This window comes from Rhopalosiphum padi, chromosome 1 (genome assembly GCF_020882245.1).
Source record: "Rhopalosiphum padi isolate XX-2018 chromosome 1, ASM2088224v1, whole genome shotgun sequence".
Taxonomy (NCBI): Eukaryota; Metazoa; Arthropoda; class Insecta; order Hemiptera; family Aphididae; genus Rhopalosiphum; species Rhopalosiphum padi.
In genome coordinates, this window is record NC_083597.1 from 87,068,392 (window position 1) to 87,084,011 (window position 15,620).

General features: G+C 27.4%; 2 protein-coding genes and 1 long non-coding RNA gene across 5 annotated transcripts; 1 reads left to right on the plus strand and 2 right to left on the minus strand.

Annotated features, from left to right (window-relative positions):
* Window positions 1-320: 320 nt before the first annotated feature.
* On the plus strand, window positions 321-8,442 carry LOC132932098 (uncharacterized). Its single transcript, XR_009662813.1, has 3 exons — window positions 321-445; window positions 510-566; window positions 8,065-8,442. It is a non-coding gene; the product is annotated as an uncharacterized LOC132932098 (long non-coding RNA).
* Window positions 3,059-9,940, minus strand: LOC132932097 (myotubularin-related protein 6). 2 transcript variants are annotated; one of them, XM_060998314.1, is made up of 11 exons: window positions 9,643-9,940; window positions 9,144-9,360; window positions 5,963-6,242; window positions 5,722-5,879; window positions 5,503-5,628; window positions 5,315-5,449; window positions 5,116-5,248; window positions 4,791-5,023; window positions 4,465-4,715; window positions 3,882-4,386; window positions 3,059-3,367 (listed from the first exon to the last, which is right to left on the minus strand). In XM_060998314.1, the coding sequence occupies exons 2-11, from the start codon at window positions 9,312-9,314 to the stop codon at window positions 3,221-3,223; spliced, it is 2,139 nt and encodes a 712-aa protein (XP_060854297.1). In that variant the 5' UTR covers window positions 9,315-9,360; window positions 9,643-9,940; the 3' UTR covers window positions 3,059-3,220. The 2 variants fall into 2 exon arrangements, with proteins under 2 accessions (XP_060854297.1, XP_060854298.1); XM_060998315.1 differs by lacking the exon at window positions 9,144-9,360 and having other exon boundaries at window positions 9,643-9,939.
* A 2,640-nt stretch (window positions 9,941-12,580) lies between these two features.
* Window positions 12,581-15,453, minus strand: LOC132916910 (protein phosphatase 1D). Of its 2 annotated transcripts, none has more exons than XM_060977365.1 (6): window positions 15,099-15,453; window positions 14,641-15,039; window positions 14,443-14,577; window positions 13,949-14,367; window positions 13,562-13,890; window positions 12,581-13,492 (listed from the first exon to the last, which is right to left on the minus strand). In XM_060977365.1, the coding sequence occupies exons 2-6, from the start codon at window positions 14,939-14,941 to the stop codon at window positions 12,937-12,939; spliced, it is 1,740 nt and encodes a 579-aa protein (XP_060833348.1). In that variant the 5' UTR covers window positions 14,942-15,039; window positions 15,099-15,453; the 3' UTR covers window positions 12,581-12,936. The 2 variants fall into 2 exon arrangements, with proteins under 2 accessions (XP_060833348.1, XP_060833346.1); XM_060977363.1 differs by having other exon boundaries at window positions 14,641-15,023; window positions 15,099-15,452.
* Window positions 15,454-15,620: the final 167 nt, after the last annotated feature.

The window sequence follows — 15,620 nt, forward strand, 5'->3', positions numbered from 1 at the left end:
GCATGGACTCAATTCAATATCATCGATAAATTTATTTGTAGGTTTAAATAGGACGAGAGATAGGCCTCCGAATGTTCTTCGTGTTTTACGTAATTATTTTTTTGTATGATAATTTCCATTTGATATATTGTCTATATTGATATACTTTGTTATAAATTATATATAATTAGGTATATTAAATTTATAATACGTAAACATAACTAATGACTAATGAGATGTATTGTAATGATAGCTATACTACTCTTTATAATTAATGACTAACAAAAGTGACTATCAAATAAATTCATAACCTTTATTATGTGTTATTATAAACTGTATATTATGTCTTTATCTACATACAATATTATATTAACTCTAGTCAGAGGACATCCATCTGTGATCTGTCCAATTTTGACATCAGCATTCAGCACCCGGCAGTTTTCTTGCGTCTATCTGTGGTAAAACTGTTAGTTATTCTATTGTAATATTTTTTTTAAATAATTTAATTTAATATGATTATTATATACAAGGGCTAGATGGAGACCTATTTCTTCTTCATCTGTCCAGGTCTGCAGTTGAATTACATGGTAAGATAAATAGTTACTTATATATTTTTAATATTAATGTTTTTATATGTTTGTAATTATACTTTCTCCAAAATTTGAAATATGACAATTTTTAATTTCTATACTTATTTAAAATGCGTTTTTTTGGATCTAAGACAATAAAATAAAAAATGAGTAAAAGTCAATGTCAAGTAGACTTCATAACAAATTCAAATCTGTTGTCAGATTTATCATCACTTCACTAGATCAATCAGTACATTTGGCAAAGAATTTAGAATACGACTAGATTTCTATGTTTTGGGTGTATTAGATAGAGACAGAAAAAGTTGGTATCGAATCCCCTCTTAAAGCTAATTATCCTGATCTTCTATCATTAAAATAAATTATTAGTACCTACTCATAATCATAATTTAAGGATAGTTAATGTTATTGATTATAGAAATATATAATTATATAATTATATTATAAGAATATAAGATAATATTTATATTATTATTGAAATCAAGTACAATAAAATCATTATTGAACTATTTAGACTACTACGACTATGAACTAGGGTTTAGGATTAAAAAATAAGAATGCAACATAATATAATATATTAATATCTATTATATAGGTATCGCGGGTAACAACAATTTGTCAAAATTAAAAAATGTTGAGAGAATTCAGAATTACAGGTTTTGCAGGTTATATAAGAATGGTTAGATACTTAAATGAGTTTCTGGGCGGTAACGACAACGCTATCTGTTGCCATTGTTTTCAACTATTATTTGCGAAACACGAAGAACAAAGAGAGCAAAAGTGAGTTCTCTACATAGATTTCTCCTTCTCTATTCACTAGCACCGTGGTTAGGGGCGCAATTTCAATGAAAAAACTGAGAGTGCTGAAGCGTCTCTATCTTTTTTTATAATGTTATCTTGAGGTTATAGATACCTGTTACTATTAAAATCTAAAGTAACATGACAACATGAAACAATTTGCTGGTGCTAATTTCAAAATTGGGTGTGCTAGGCACACCCAAGTCCTCCTCAAATTGTGCCTATGACCGTGGTCAGGCCGGATCATAGACATATATATGTCTTATAGATCTATGGACCGGATCTAGAATATATTTACGGGAGGGGGAAACGAATTTCATGACGTGTGTACCGTATTTTATCGGCTGCCAAAAGCAGACATCGTAGAATTTAATTGTGTAGTCTAGAATAGATGTTTTAAATATTACACAAAAACTGTATCAAATGAATACTATTAAGTACAAATTATCTGCTACAAATACTATAAAAATGTGCACATGTAGTAGGTGGTGGTTGGTTAAATTAATTAGGTCTAGTATTCTAGTTGGCAACATAAAGTTGTTGATACATCGGCGCCACTGCGTACCTACAAAAATTACTAATTAGTCATACTTATTAAACCAAGGAAATTTTGCATAGCTTTAGATAATATGTTCAATATAGTTTTCAATAATATATTTTATGATTTTTATGATATTAAAGAAATTTTGCTATATTTTACGTATTAATACTGAAACAACATATTATGTAATGTTGCATTCCTTATGCAGTTGTGCACAAAAATAAATGTTGAAGTCATTGCTTAGCATAAACAAAAAAAAAACTTTATAATTGTTTTGGAATCAATATCATAGATTATTATAATATTATAATTTAATATAAATATAGTAATATGGTATAGGAATTAAGAATACATTATCAAAACTTAAATTAATATTTAATCTAAGAACTAGAGCTTCATTATTAGTTGTTTCATACCTATATAATAATATATCACTTGTATCGATTTGATCTAATTTTTAACACGAAAATGTTAAAAGGCACTTTCTTTTTATGTATCAATATTCATATATGTATGTAAAATTGTAATTTCAGTATTTATTTTAACTACATCATGGTTAGCATAAATATAAAACAAAGTTAATTAAAATTATGTAATATCAATGATCCCGGGTATAAACAATTATATTTTCAAACAAATTTGAACAAGTAATTTCAATATAACATATATTAATAAATTCTACTAATTTTAATTTTAAATTTAATATAGTTTATGGTTTTAATTTATGAAATATTTAAAATTAAAACTATGAGTTGTAAATAAAATTAAAATATTATTATCAATCAGTATTGTTTTATATTTATGTACGAATGTAGTAAATTAGTAAACACTAAATACAATTTATTATTTTTAAATTAAAAAATAATCGATTTTGCTTTATATAAATGTAATTTTAATACATAATTCAACTATTTAAAGTTTGATAAATAGGATGATTAATATAAAATAACTATTAATACATAACATAAGTTTAATCATTTGTGCCATTATTTTTCTCAATTTACTCAGAATATAATAAAAAAATAACATAACATTTTAGCTTGTTTAAATTATATATTATTTGGTCATAATATAAAGTGTTGTGCGATCATTTTTATTTTTCACAAAGAAAACAAATTAGGTACTATTAAAAAAATGGAGATCTATGAGATAATTTAGGCTATTATGCTGGTAATATAATTAATTTAATTAATTTATAACTGGAATAGGTAATACCATTTAGTATTTATAATTACAGATTTAAGTATAAATATTGTAACTGGTTTTTAATTTAGTGAAATTAACTAATAATTAGTTTAATTATAACATGATGAACTTAAGATGATTCCGTTGATGATCTTGAAACAATTTTACGACATCCGTGACACACTGGCACAGGATCTTGACTAAGGTGACCAGGTAATGGAACATTCATATCTATACAACGAGTGCAAAACACATTTCCACATTTCCAACAGTGATACTAAATATAAAATATAAACATAAATATTATAATTCAGTGATTTATAGTAAAATAAGTATATCTGTTGTGAAATTATGTAGATTAATAATTTCACATAAATAAAAAATGTCTTAATTATTGTAACTGGGAATAAAGTTTAATTTTATTGAGTGCCACTATGCTTTAACTAAAATATAATAATAATTATTAATTACCAGTAATGTTTTACCTGACTAATAAATAAAATAAAATATTAATGCTTATAAATATTATTGTAGTAGTAACATAACACAAAGGACAGTCTTTTCTTGGAACTTTGTTATTTGTCAAGTATTTTTGGTCCAAGAGAAGTGTCTTAAATGTTTATAACACATTCATGAATAGTATATTGATTTTACTATTATATACATCAATTTATGTTTAAAATATCAACTCACTATTATGTTATGTTCACATTTTGGGTAATTATTTATTATTATAATAAGATAAATTTAAATATAATTAAATCATTGATATTACAACAATAATATATTACTTTTTTTGTAGAAGAGTCAGTGGAACATTCACAAGAAACTGCTTCTCGTAAGCTCTTCCATTCAATAGCCACCTTATGGGCTTCATCTAGTTTTGGTTCCATAACAGTTAAGTTATCAAATGCATCATTCATAGATTGTTTAATGTTATCTTCTCTGTTATAGCTCATAGGTTCTATACATATTTCTTTTGAAAACAAACTGTTTTTGACCATGTCTGCGCCATCAGATATTTTACGTTTAAAATATGATAATCTTTTTTGTAGGAATTTTACATGATCATCAATCGATTTTGTTTGTTCACTAGTCGCTAGTAAAATGTCATATACATGCTCACGTGGATGAACTCCATTTTCAAAACGACAATACATTCCCCGCCAAAATCTTATATTTTGTGGAGATAAATCAGGGCTCATAGTTTCTGTTTGAGCACTATATAGAGGATTTAAAAATTCTTTTTTATGTTCTTCAACATAACCCCAAAAAGAAAATGTACGATCTTTGAGTCTAAACAATTATTTAAAATATAAATGTTATAAGAATAAATTATTTAATTAAATGTATGAGATACAGTAAAATAATTACTTGAGATCAACGCGTTCTTTTTCACAATTTCCAATAAAAGTTCCATACTGACAGGATGTTACATGATCATGTAAAATTAATAAAAATCTTTCATTGAATTCAAATGAAGTAGGTTGAATCATTGTGAGTTGCCATGTTGCTTCTATAAATTGAGTAAATACAGGGGAAACTTCTTTTGAGTCACCAGCTATATGGCCACATCGATCACTAAATTTGTGTCCAAATGCTAACCAATCTTTTTCAATAAGCGCCTATTATTTAAAAAAAAATTAAAAATTAGAACACAATTATTAATTTCAATTTTTCAGTAAAATATTAAATTTTACTTGAAATCCTTGGAGTGTCCGATAATATGGATCTAACATTAGTGAAGCCAGTGAACAGACTTGAGCTGTTCGATCCCACCCATCTGAACAATGGACCACAACTGACTTTCCACTATTAACTGCTTGGCATATAAAAGCTGATGTATCAAGAATAGTTTTGATATGCCGTAACCAACCACTACTGTCTAATCCTCCAATAAATTGTGACATAGATAGATTTCGCTGTTCACATACTAAAAATGATATTAATAACAAAATAAATAAATATATTAACAAGTATTATTCATCAATTTTAAGTTATAATTTTTATAATGATGGTACTCACAATCTACAACTTTGGACAAACTATTTCTCATTACGTGAATATTTTCTATACCTAAGAAATTAAATTTAATATTATCGTAGAAGTTTTCATTTTCATAACCTTTCCCTGTTGCTCGATTTGCCATAGCATTAATCTAAAAATTGACATAACATAATATTGAATAATAAGTCTTGTTTAATTATTTTTCCAATAAAATTACCTTTGGTCTAGTATCAACAACATACATGTACTCACTACCAGGGTTTGTGTATAGTATACATGTAAGAAGTTGTTCATCTTCCATACATCTGGCATTAAATCCAGATAATGGTTGTGCACAACGGCAAATTGATGCCTATAAATAAAAAAATGTATAATCCAATAAACAACATATTTTTTGTAAAATACCTTGTTTTTGTGTAAGTATGTAAGTACTGGTAATCGTTCTTTGCTACGAAACTTTGAACTGCCCACTAAAATGGATGTGCTCACAGATGATGGTACAAAGAGGAACTTTGGGTAAGTATCACACAACTGTCAATAATTAATTAATTGTATAGGCTTATCATTATCATATATTATCCACACATTAGGATTATAAAAATAAAATGAATTAAAAATATCAACCTGATAGTCTTGATTTAATGTAGTTAGACTCCAAGATTCATTTGGTACATTCATTCTTTTATATTCTTTTTCCAAATTAAAACTATCCCAACCAGCACTTTTCGAAATCTTGTCAGAATTTGATTTGTATAAAAAACAGTAAACATCTTCGATTTTTGCTAGAAATTGATATTAATAATTCATTATCTTTAAATTAATATTAATGCATATTTTTGAATTAAGGAGCATTTCAAAAACAAACCAGGTTGGCAGAGAACAAGCAGTGACGTAAATATATTGTGAGAATCTCTTTCTTTTGGTATGACAAATGTGACTGATAAGAATGTTTTACATCGTATTAGTATTGGACAACCAGTTGTTGTAATAGGTAATTTTTCGACACTGCCTATATGCATTAATAGCACCCAAGATTCTTTATTATTTTCAGTATCGAAAAATATTAAATGAGTAGCTGTTAAGTATAATGTACCAGCCGATGTTTTTTTGGAATTATATCGATCTAACATTCGTACATTTTCTATCTGAAATTAAAAAAAAATTACAGTTTAACGCAAGTTAACTTTAATTGTATAGATAATAATATAAGCAACAATAAGTTAATAGCATTTTAACTTGTGAGCTACTTAAGCTTTTTATATGAAGGATTAAGGGCAGCTATGACCTATGTGTAACATGGTTAAAAGTTAAGTTTAATTTATATATACAATAGTATCAAGAAAATGTCAATACCTAAAGCTAAAAATAATTACACTATTAGTGACAAAGCAAAATACAATCTTGAAAATTTCAAAGTAAATCACATTACATTTTTATAATTACACAGTTTTGAAAACACTTGATTTTTTTTTTTAATCTCAAATTTTACACCATGCATTTCATATTCTTAAATAGTAGGTAATATAACAGTTATTATTGAAAGCAATTTTGTTAAGAGTTACAAAATTAATTTTTAGCATGTGAATTTCTTATTTGAAATAAGCATATTAATTGGAACATAATAATTATAATATTTGTAGTAGATTGTATTAGAATTAAACAAACAATACAAAAATGTTGTGAGTTAAGCTTAAGAGATAATATGAAATAATGGTGTACAAGTCTTAAGTGAATCGAGGGGGTCTAACATATTATTTTCTAGTTGAAAAATCAAACAATGAATCTTAACTTAACAAACACCACTCTCAACAGACAAATTGATAAAATCCCAGCAAAAAATGTGATTATGATAATTATGTCAAGGCTCGAATTACGATTGTTAATATACTCCTATATCGCCTAGGATGACAATGTTAATTGCGTATATAATATAATAACTACTGATATGTACATGTATAACTATATTTAATATGTATTAATATTTACTATCAGCTTTTACTTTTCATAAAAGTACAATATTTTTATTAAATATGTGTAAATAATACGTATATGAGTTCACATTTTATTGGATCAATGGTAGTATGGTACCCACATATTATAGGATTAAAATATTTTACAAACCATCCAGTTAATAATTATCTTTAAACATTTTAGTAATTATTAAATGTAATTAGTGTCATTAAACATTTTAATAAATATATTCTATCAATTATTATGATATATTAAGAATATAAGAATATTATATTTTAAAAAAGCAGGACAAAATACAAGGACACTAGATTCGCTTAACTCACCTCGAAGTAAAACTTATAATGGTTTTTTCTAGTAACATTTGAATTAAAATTTTGATATACAATTTTTTTGAATCACTCATATTATCCAAAAACAAATTTAGGGAAATAAATAAATCGTTCTAAAATCTATATATTTCTCACTTCAATTGGTATTTAAGATTATATTAAATCATTTTAGTTATTACAGAATTATTTCTGATATGTATTATATATATATATATATATATAATCAAAATATTGTTTTAATAAAATAACTAATTATTAAATAATATATAAAACTTCTGCTTTACTGAAATAAATTTTGTACATTTAGTTATGTATAATTTTTCTGATAATTGTATTAATTAATAATTATTCTAAATTATATAAGAATTAGGTTTATCAACATTAATAATTAAAACATGGCACCTAAATTTAGTATTGTTTAAATATAACTTGATACATTTGAAAAATAGTTTTTAAAATATATATGTGAAATATGAATACACAATAAATGGATAAGGGGTTATAACTTCATGCATATATAACATATGCAAAACCATGCAGTTATAGGGTAAACTTCTAAATAATGGGTTTTAAAATTATTTACTAAAAAACAATATTTATTTATATTATATTGCTAATTGTTGTTAATTCACAAACTAATCTAATGGATGTTGTTGTTTTTTTTTAGAAATTTAATGTAAAAGTTATCACAATGTATATGAAGTACAATGGTAAAATGCAGTGGTGCCGAGGTTCATTCCAAGATCATACATTTAATTTACAGACACCTACCACTAAATATAATTTTACAGGCCCACATGGAGACCTCTACTCTTCAATTAATATATTCAAATATTTATTAATTATTCTAATTAATTTGAGTTCCTACATGAATAAACTAAAAATATAGCTTTGCATGAGTAAAATGTATTAATATATAGCTAAACCTAAATGGATCTATCAATACTTTTTTTGTAACTATAAAAATAAGTAAATAATGTAACAATAAAAACATAAGTATTAACAAATTATTATTTTCTAATCAAAATGAAAGTATTATTTTAAAGCTTTAGATAATAATGCACTTTTCATAATCATAATATAATTATTTTTGCATTAGCTTTGCAAGTAATTCTCATTAAACTATTTGTTTTAATATTTTAATTGGTTCTTGTTTTAACTAATAGGTACTCATAATTATTATTATAGGAAAACTAGAAAATAAGGCATTATTACTAGCTGATATATACCACCACCACTATCATCCACATAATATATATGTTTAGGTCGCATACTATAAGATAAGTTCAGTGCCACTGGTGAAATCATAGTAACTTAAAACTCAAAGGTTTATTTACAAGTTTAAAAAAAAAAATCTTTGAAAACTTCTATAGGATAATAATTTATAAATATTTTTCCCTATAGTTTAGATTTAATATTATCTTTGTAATACTAATACAATTATACCTACTAATTTAGTTGACTCCAATATTATATTTAAACATTATAAAAATATATAAGTATAATATTATGTTTATTGTTTAGATGAAGTAAAAATTAAGAGCATTTTAAATTTTAATAGAATATTATTAGTTAACAACTAAGAAATTATAAGAAATATCTTTTGATAGATTTTAAAAGTCAATAGCTGAATAAATTATTGTAAATTGTATTTAATGTAGATTTTTTTTTAAATGTTTTTATAATTATAATAATTTTAACTATTAGGTAATCAGCATTCTTTTTTACTGAATAACCACGTTGTACCTTTTTAATGACCGAACCGTCCTGTTGCTGTTGCCTGGCCACTTTGGCCATGGCAGCTTCACGCTGTAGCCACGACCTCAAGCGGCAGAACAGAGAATACGATCCGGGTGCCGATGACAAACGATACAGACGGAAGCCGGCCGGTGACACGAACCTGTCTTTTTCAGCCATACAACTGCATGTGTTACAGATTTATACACACAACTCACTGCGTGTCCTACAAAAGCATGCACAACAACCTGGGTTAGATCTACTTTAATAACTACAGAATACAAACCACCATAACCTCTCCGGGTAGAATAATTAAACACTACAGGTGGGTAGGTTAGGGATTGTGTAGATTAGGATAATTTAAGAAGGAATCTAGTTTTCTAGCACACATGCATAATATGTGTTAACCTTAGCCACAAGCACCCAACAAAATATCCAACTCTTATTTATCAAGTATATTTTCAATATTTATAATTAAAAGGACGCGACTAGGAATCATGTAAATTACTTTTGGAGTTTTTATATGTTCCATCTTGGCAATTCAAGGCACATTAATAAAAAAATAAGTGACTAGAGTGTTAAAAATAGGTTAACATAAATATGAATAAATAACTGAAGAAATTAAGAATATAAAGTTGTCAGACATAAAGTTAATTAGGCATTCGGCCTATAGTAAATTTTTAAACCAATAAATATTAAGTAATAACTATTGAACATAGCAATTAACAAACATAAGTAAGTACATAACACTGAAACTGACATTCACTGAATAGGTGTTAGGTGGTAGTACTCATAGACCATAGTAGCATTGATTATCAGTATTTTGTGGTAGTAACATTAGTAGATTATATATAGTATATGTATGATAGTGGCAAATTTTTATCAAAATACGATAAGTTATCATGACTATAGATAAAGATAATAGTATAATAGTATTTTTAACGTAGATATTAATATATTATTATTTATTAAGCACAATATTATTTACTTTAGTCTTCTAAATCACAATTTAGTAATTCACAGATAAGTGATTACTAAACTACTCCAGCAGGAAAAAAAATCAATGACAAGAGCCCACAACCTCCCCCAAGGTTCTTAAAAATTAAATATAGGTAATCAATACTACACATTACACATAACCACATAGGTACTATAATAATATAATCAACTCTTGTATAATATTTGTTGGTGACTGGTATCTTTATGACCTATAATGCTTTATAGTCCAAATTATACATAAATTTTTGAACTGAATTATTAACTATAATTATGAAATATTTCTCTACTTTAAATGAAGTAGTGTACAAATTATAAAAAATAAATATTTTATAACTTTTACTTGAAATATATTTAAATACCCAAATAAATAAAATACTGAAAAAAAATGTATTATAAGAATTAGGTTATAAGTTATAATTTAGAAGTATTATGCTTGATAGAAGTTAAATATTAAAGTATAAATTCCACTTTTGTGGTAAATCTGTTAAATTTATTTAAAGCCTCATCAATGTGAATATCATAGTTTTGGTAATTTTGTATATTAGGTAGAGGCAATTCAGTATTGTCTCACATAGTCACATTGTTCTTATTTAATGCTACATGCCTATATGTCTATATGTATAAATAAATATTATAAATATTTATGATACTATGATACCAGATTGTTGTAATGTAGTTATTATAAGTGTGATCTGGTATATAATGCCGCACCGGACGTCATTATCTTGAATATGTTCAATGTTCACTTGTGTCTTGTTCAGTTTGTAATTCGTAATATGCGCATAGTTTCTGTTAAATTAGAGTTAGGTAAGTTTGTTATAAAAATCGTTAAAAATAAAACAAAATTTAAATATCAAAAGTCAAAATATCGTTCAAATATTATATTAAACTTATAGCCAAAGAAGTCGATGTTTTATGCTAAGATTAATAAAAAACAAAATCTAAATTGTAATATTCCCACTAGTAGCCGTATAGTCCGTACCTATTTTCATATTTATATTTTGACTGTTTTGAGCATCAGCATTAGTCAAGAATGATCGTTCAGTTGTGACAGTTACATAATAATTAATAAGTATAACAGCCAATAGGTAATGTAGCTAACTTTTATACCATTATAATAAATAATAAATGTATACAATTTACAACTTTCGGAGGTTAAGCATTGACGGGCTTGTCGTGTCTACAACTAAACATATATTTAGTATTTCGTCTATTGTTTACTTTCGTTAAATATACCCATAAAACGTAAGATATGCTCATAAAATCGACGAATTTGATGCAGTTATTGTAAGAAAAAGAATCATTCATTTTTATGACAAATGTGAGTAGGTTCTATAATGGAGCGTAATCGTAATGATGATATTGTTGACTATTGACCTGTTTTTATACATGTGAATTTCATAAGTTATAATCTTTATAAAAAAAATTTTCAACCGATTATCTGTTATGTAGACAAATGGATAGATTATTTAACAGAATCTATAGGCTAAAGGATTAATAAAAACCATTCGAGAGAGTACATTTGCTAAACTGAATAAAATTTTGAACACGAGTTGAGTGTTTTCCATTTTATCATTTCCATATTAGAACCTACTCGAGTTAATATTGGCACAAGTAAAAGAAAAAGTTACCTTAAAAAATTCCATTTAAAATTTTGAATGTCAAAATTTGTGAACGTAGATAATTGATATAAATGTGTTGTTCATTACGAAAAATTGCGAGTTGATGATTTCATAAAAGGTTTACCGTTTACGTGATGAAATTTTAAAACAAATTATTATGATCATTAATCTAGACGAAGATACCAGTAGCGAAGATGATGGCGTTTATGCATTTTCAAAAACAATTTTATTTTTATTATTATTTTATAATTTAAGATTTTGTTAATACAAATTTAAGTTTTAGAGATTTTTTTAAAAGGTAGTAAATAATCATAATTGTTAATAATGGAAAATATTGCAATTAAAATATGGTATTTATAAATTTAAATTTACCGCGCCTCCATTCAATTGTTTTACTACGTAAAAAAGTCCATTGAGTGCGCTATCGTCATGCCACAATCAGTATTCGGTATAGTCGTAAGCAGAATATATACTTATATATATTATGTTTAATCGTGGTCATAAATGGTTTGGTTGTATCGGACGAATAGTCTTAGCTGTTATCAATTAAATAAATCCTATTATCAATATTATTTGTATGAGAAAAAAGACATTTCAATATTACTTAGATCTCCAAAAAAACATAAACTTTATATAAATAGGTATGATTTAATCTTAATAGTTTCAACAAACATTTACATTTCATATCATGTAAACAATTATAAAGTTAATATATTTATAATACAATGTTCACAATTAAAAAAATATAATTGTTTTATACATAACTATTAATTAAATTTTATAATATTATCAATTAACAATTTTTCTAAAAGAAAAAGAAATAATATAATAAAATTGGTGATTTTATAAAATGTACAATTAATCAATAATATAACTAATCAATTAAACAAATAATTATCAATTTTGTAATTAGTCAAAAAGCTTTAAATTAGTAGAAAACAAAATACTTAATTGATTATATTTGTTTTAATTTTAAAAAATTAAAATATTTTTTGTTTGTTAAAACAAAAAATAACAAAAACAATAATAATCTAATAACATTTTGTGTAATAAGCAAAAATATGTCATACAACATAAAATAAAAACAATCCTACAAAATATAAACATATTGAATGGTTTTGGTAGTTGACAAAATATGGTAAAATTAATTAAAACAGGGAAATCAATTATACATTATATAATTAATATTTAACACTTCTCCTATGGCTACGAGTTACCATGCCCGCTGACCAGGATGCTCTAGATGCAACTTTTTTGAATCTTCTACTATCTTTCTTTTTGTGTGACCTTAATATTCTAGTCATTGGTTCTGTTAAAGGTGTCTTAATTTTTGATATTGTTGTAATTTTAGTTGGAGTAGAATCTTCTTTGGTATCATTGCATTTCCATACCTTTTGAATTTTTCCAGAACTTCTTAATACTACACCTACTTTAGTTTCTTCAGGTTTGATTAATTTAGTTGGAGACAACAGCCAACGTTCACGTGGCAATTGCTGATTTTCAGAATCACTATTTCCAGATTTTGAAGTCTCATCATTAGTTGTTGACTTTTCGTTTAATTTTTGTTTTTTGACAATTCTTCCACTGCTTGTCCGTGTACATCTTTTTTCTGCTGGTTGATCATCTTTTTTACTAGAGCTATTATTGTTGTTATTATTGTTATTATTAATTTTTGCCGATGTTCTGAGTACTTTATTTGTTTTTATTGGTGGTGTTTCTATAGGAGTATTAGGATATCTATAAAAAAAAAAAAAGTAGAAACATTAAATTAGAACAAATATTATAGTTAAATACTAAGTAACTTACGGTTTTGAAGTGCTAGCATGAGCACTTGATGCTGCTCTTAGATGATGATCTGTAGGATATCTAGTGAATATGGCATAACCTCCACTTGTACCTCTACCAAATCTTTGAACTTGCGGATCTCCGTCAACACATTTGCAACTATTTTTATCTTCACATTTCATATTACCAGTCTGCATTTTATGTTTTAGTAGCACTTGTGGAGCAGGTGGACCAGGTGGATCTAACATTAGTGTTATGACTGTGGTATTGTCAGCCCTCAATCTTACTTTATTCCATTGTAATATTGCCTTATCAACAAGATTTTTTGATGGATTTAACCAATCTACTTTCTAAAAAAAAAAAAACGAATTAAAAAAATTAAATCTATTATCAAAGGTGATCTCTTACTTCTAAAGATTTCATTTCAATATTATGCTTCTCTGTTGCATATACATTTGAAATTGCAACATCTGCTGAAAGAACATTCCATAAGCCATCGGTACCAAATATCAAACAACGATGTTTAGAAGGATCAACATTGAATACTTCAACGTCTGGTTCAGGAGATACAACAAATTTATTATGTTCAGAATTGAAACTCCAAAAATCACCAAGAGCACGAGCTACCGCTAAAAACGGTATTTCATCAATTGTAGTTGAACGACGTACAGGACCTTTGTGACCAATGCGAGGCCTATTCCATACTACTCGAGGCACACCAGATTTATTAATTACTTTGCCTCCACACTCTTCTATTCTTATTTTTTCTTCAAATGACTCTGGCTTATGATCTCGTGTTAATGGCTTGGCTTTCCACTCTCCGTTTTCTAAAATAGAGAAAGGAATAAAAAAAATTGAAATACATTAGAAAAACAATTAGTAAAATAAATAAAAATTATTACCTTCATCTTGATAACCAAGTACTATACAACTATCACCAACGTGACCAGTATAAATTTTTCCTCTCATTATAAAGGCTATGCTTGCAGTGGTTCCCGATGTGTTAGGTAAACCAGATGGAGTTCTCGGCCAATTTTCTAAAAAAAAAAAAGGTATTATTCATGGGTTAGCCTATAAGCAAATGTATACTATATAAATACCTAAGTTTTTCCACATTTCAATATGAGTATTTACGTAACCATTACGGATAGCTCTTAAAACGTCATCATCGTTTTTTGACCAGAATGCATCGTCTTTGATGATGGTGTCAAGTAAATGATCTTTGGCATATGCGGCTGCTTCTGAACCACCGTGTCCATCAAATATTCCAAAGAAGGCGTACTCCAGATCTTTCATGTCCGGTGTCTGCTGGTAGGCCACCGAAAACATATCTTCCATGTACTTCCTACCGCCCTGGTTGCAGTAACCAGTCACACGAAGGTTGACACCGATGCTTGGCATTGTGACGGTCAAGTGTAGGCCAACAATACAGAGCTGAACAAAAGTTTGCGTACGACCGTTTTATGTCGACATCACCATGTACCTACGGCAAAGTCAATCTAGATTATTCAATTTGACACATGAATTCACGCTAAATGTAATTTTTCGGTGAAATTACCTGTATAACACAAGTATCGCGGGGTTTTGAAGGAAACTACTTTCTACGACGTCCACATACAGCGCGAGACAAATGGCGCGCAGTATGCCGTAATGACAACGACGGATCGGGTGGTACGGGCCGGACGTTCACTTCGGTACACTGGACGAATACGCGGGCGACACAATGGCGACGGGAAATAGAAAAAAAGTATAATCTATAATTGTTTATCGTTAAAATACAGTCGGAGCAGTAAAACGTAGTCGCGACGACCGTAACACATTAACATTAAACTGCGTTTACAAGTGTTGGAGCGCTAGAATCTAGATCGCGTTTAATAACGAATTTGTGTTTTGAAGTGCATTAATGCATTACCATTTACCATTCGTCCGTCCGTACGTCTGGTAAACGGCGCGACCGTGAATGTCCCTCGGGTCGGCGGGTTGGCTGCACCGGTTTCCCCGTGTGGCGCGAACGAGTGGCGGCTTGGGAGAATGGATTTTCGTCGTCGTCCGGCGGTGCCGAGTACCCCCGCCGGGTGGC

What these genes read in the sequence shown, in the direction of transcription:
- LOC132932097 (XM_060998314.1), bottom strand. Translation starts at nt 9,314, where the DNA reads ATGGCTGAAAAAGACAGGTTCGTGTCACCGGCCGGCTTCCGTCTGTAT. An exon ending in GCTTGTTCTCTGCCAACCTG is followed by an intron (nt 5,880 to 5,962) that starts GTTTGTTTTTGA and finishes ATCAATTTCTAG; the next exon opens with CAAAAATCGAAGATGTTTAC. An exon ending in TTTGTCCAAAGTTGTAGATT is followed by an intron (nt 5,024 to 5,115) that starts GTGAGTACCATC and finishes TATCATTTTTAG; the next exon opens with TATGTGAACAGCGAAATCTA.
- LOC132916910 (XM_060977365.1), bottom strand. Translation starts at nt 14,941, where the DNA reads ATGCCAAGCATCGGTGTCAACCTTCGTGTGACTGGTTACTGCAACCAG. An exon ending in TTGAAATGAAATCTTTAGAA is followed by an intron (nt 13,891 to 13,948) that starts GTAAGAGATCAC and finishes TTTTTTTTTTAG; the next exon opens with AAAGTAGATTGGTTAAATCC. An exon ending in CATGCTAGCACTTCAAAACC is followed by an intron (nt 13,493 to 13,561) that starts GTAAGTTACTTA and finishes TTTTTTTTATAG; the next exon opens with ATATCCTAATACTCCTATAG.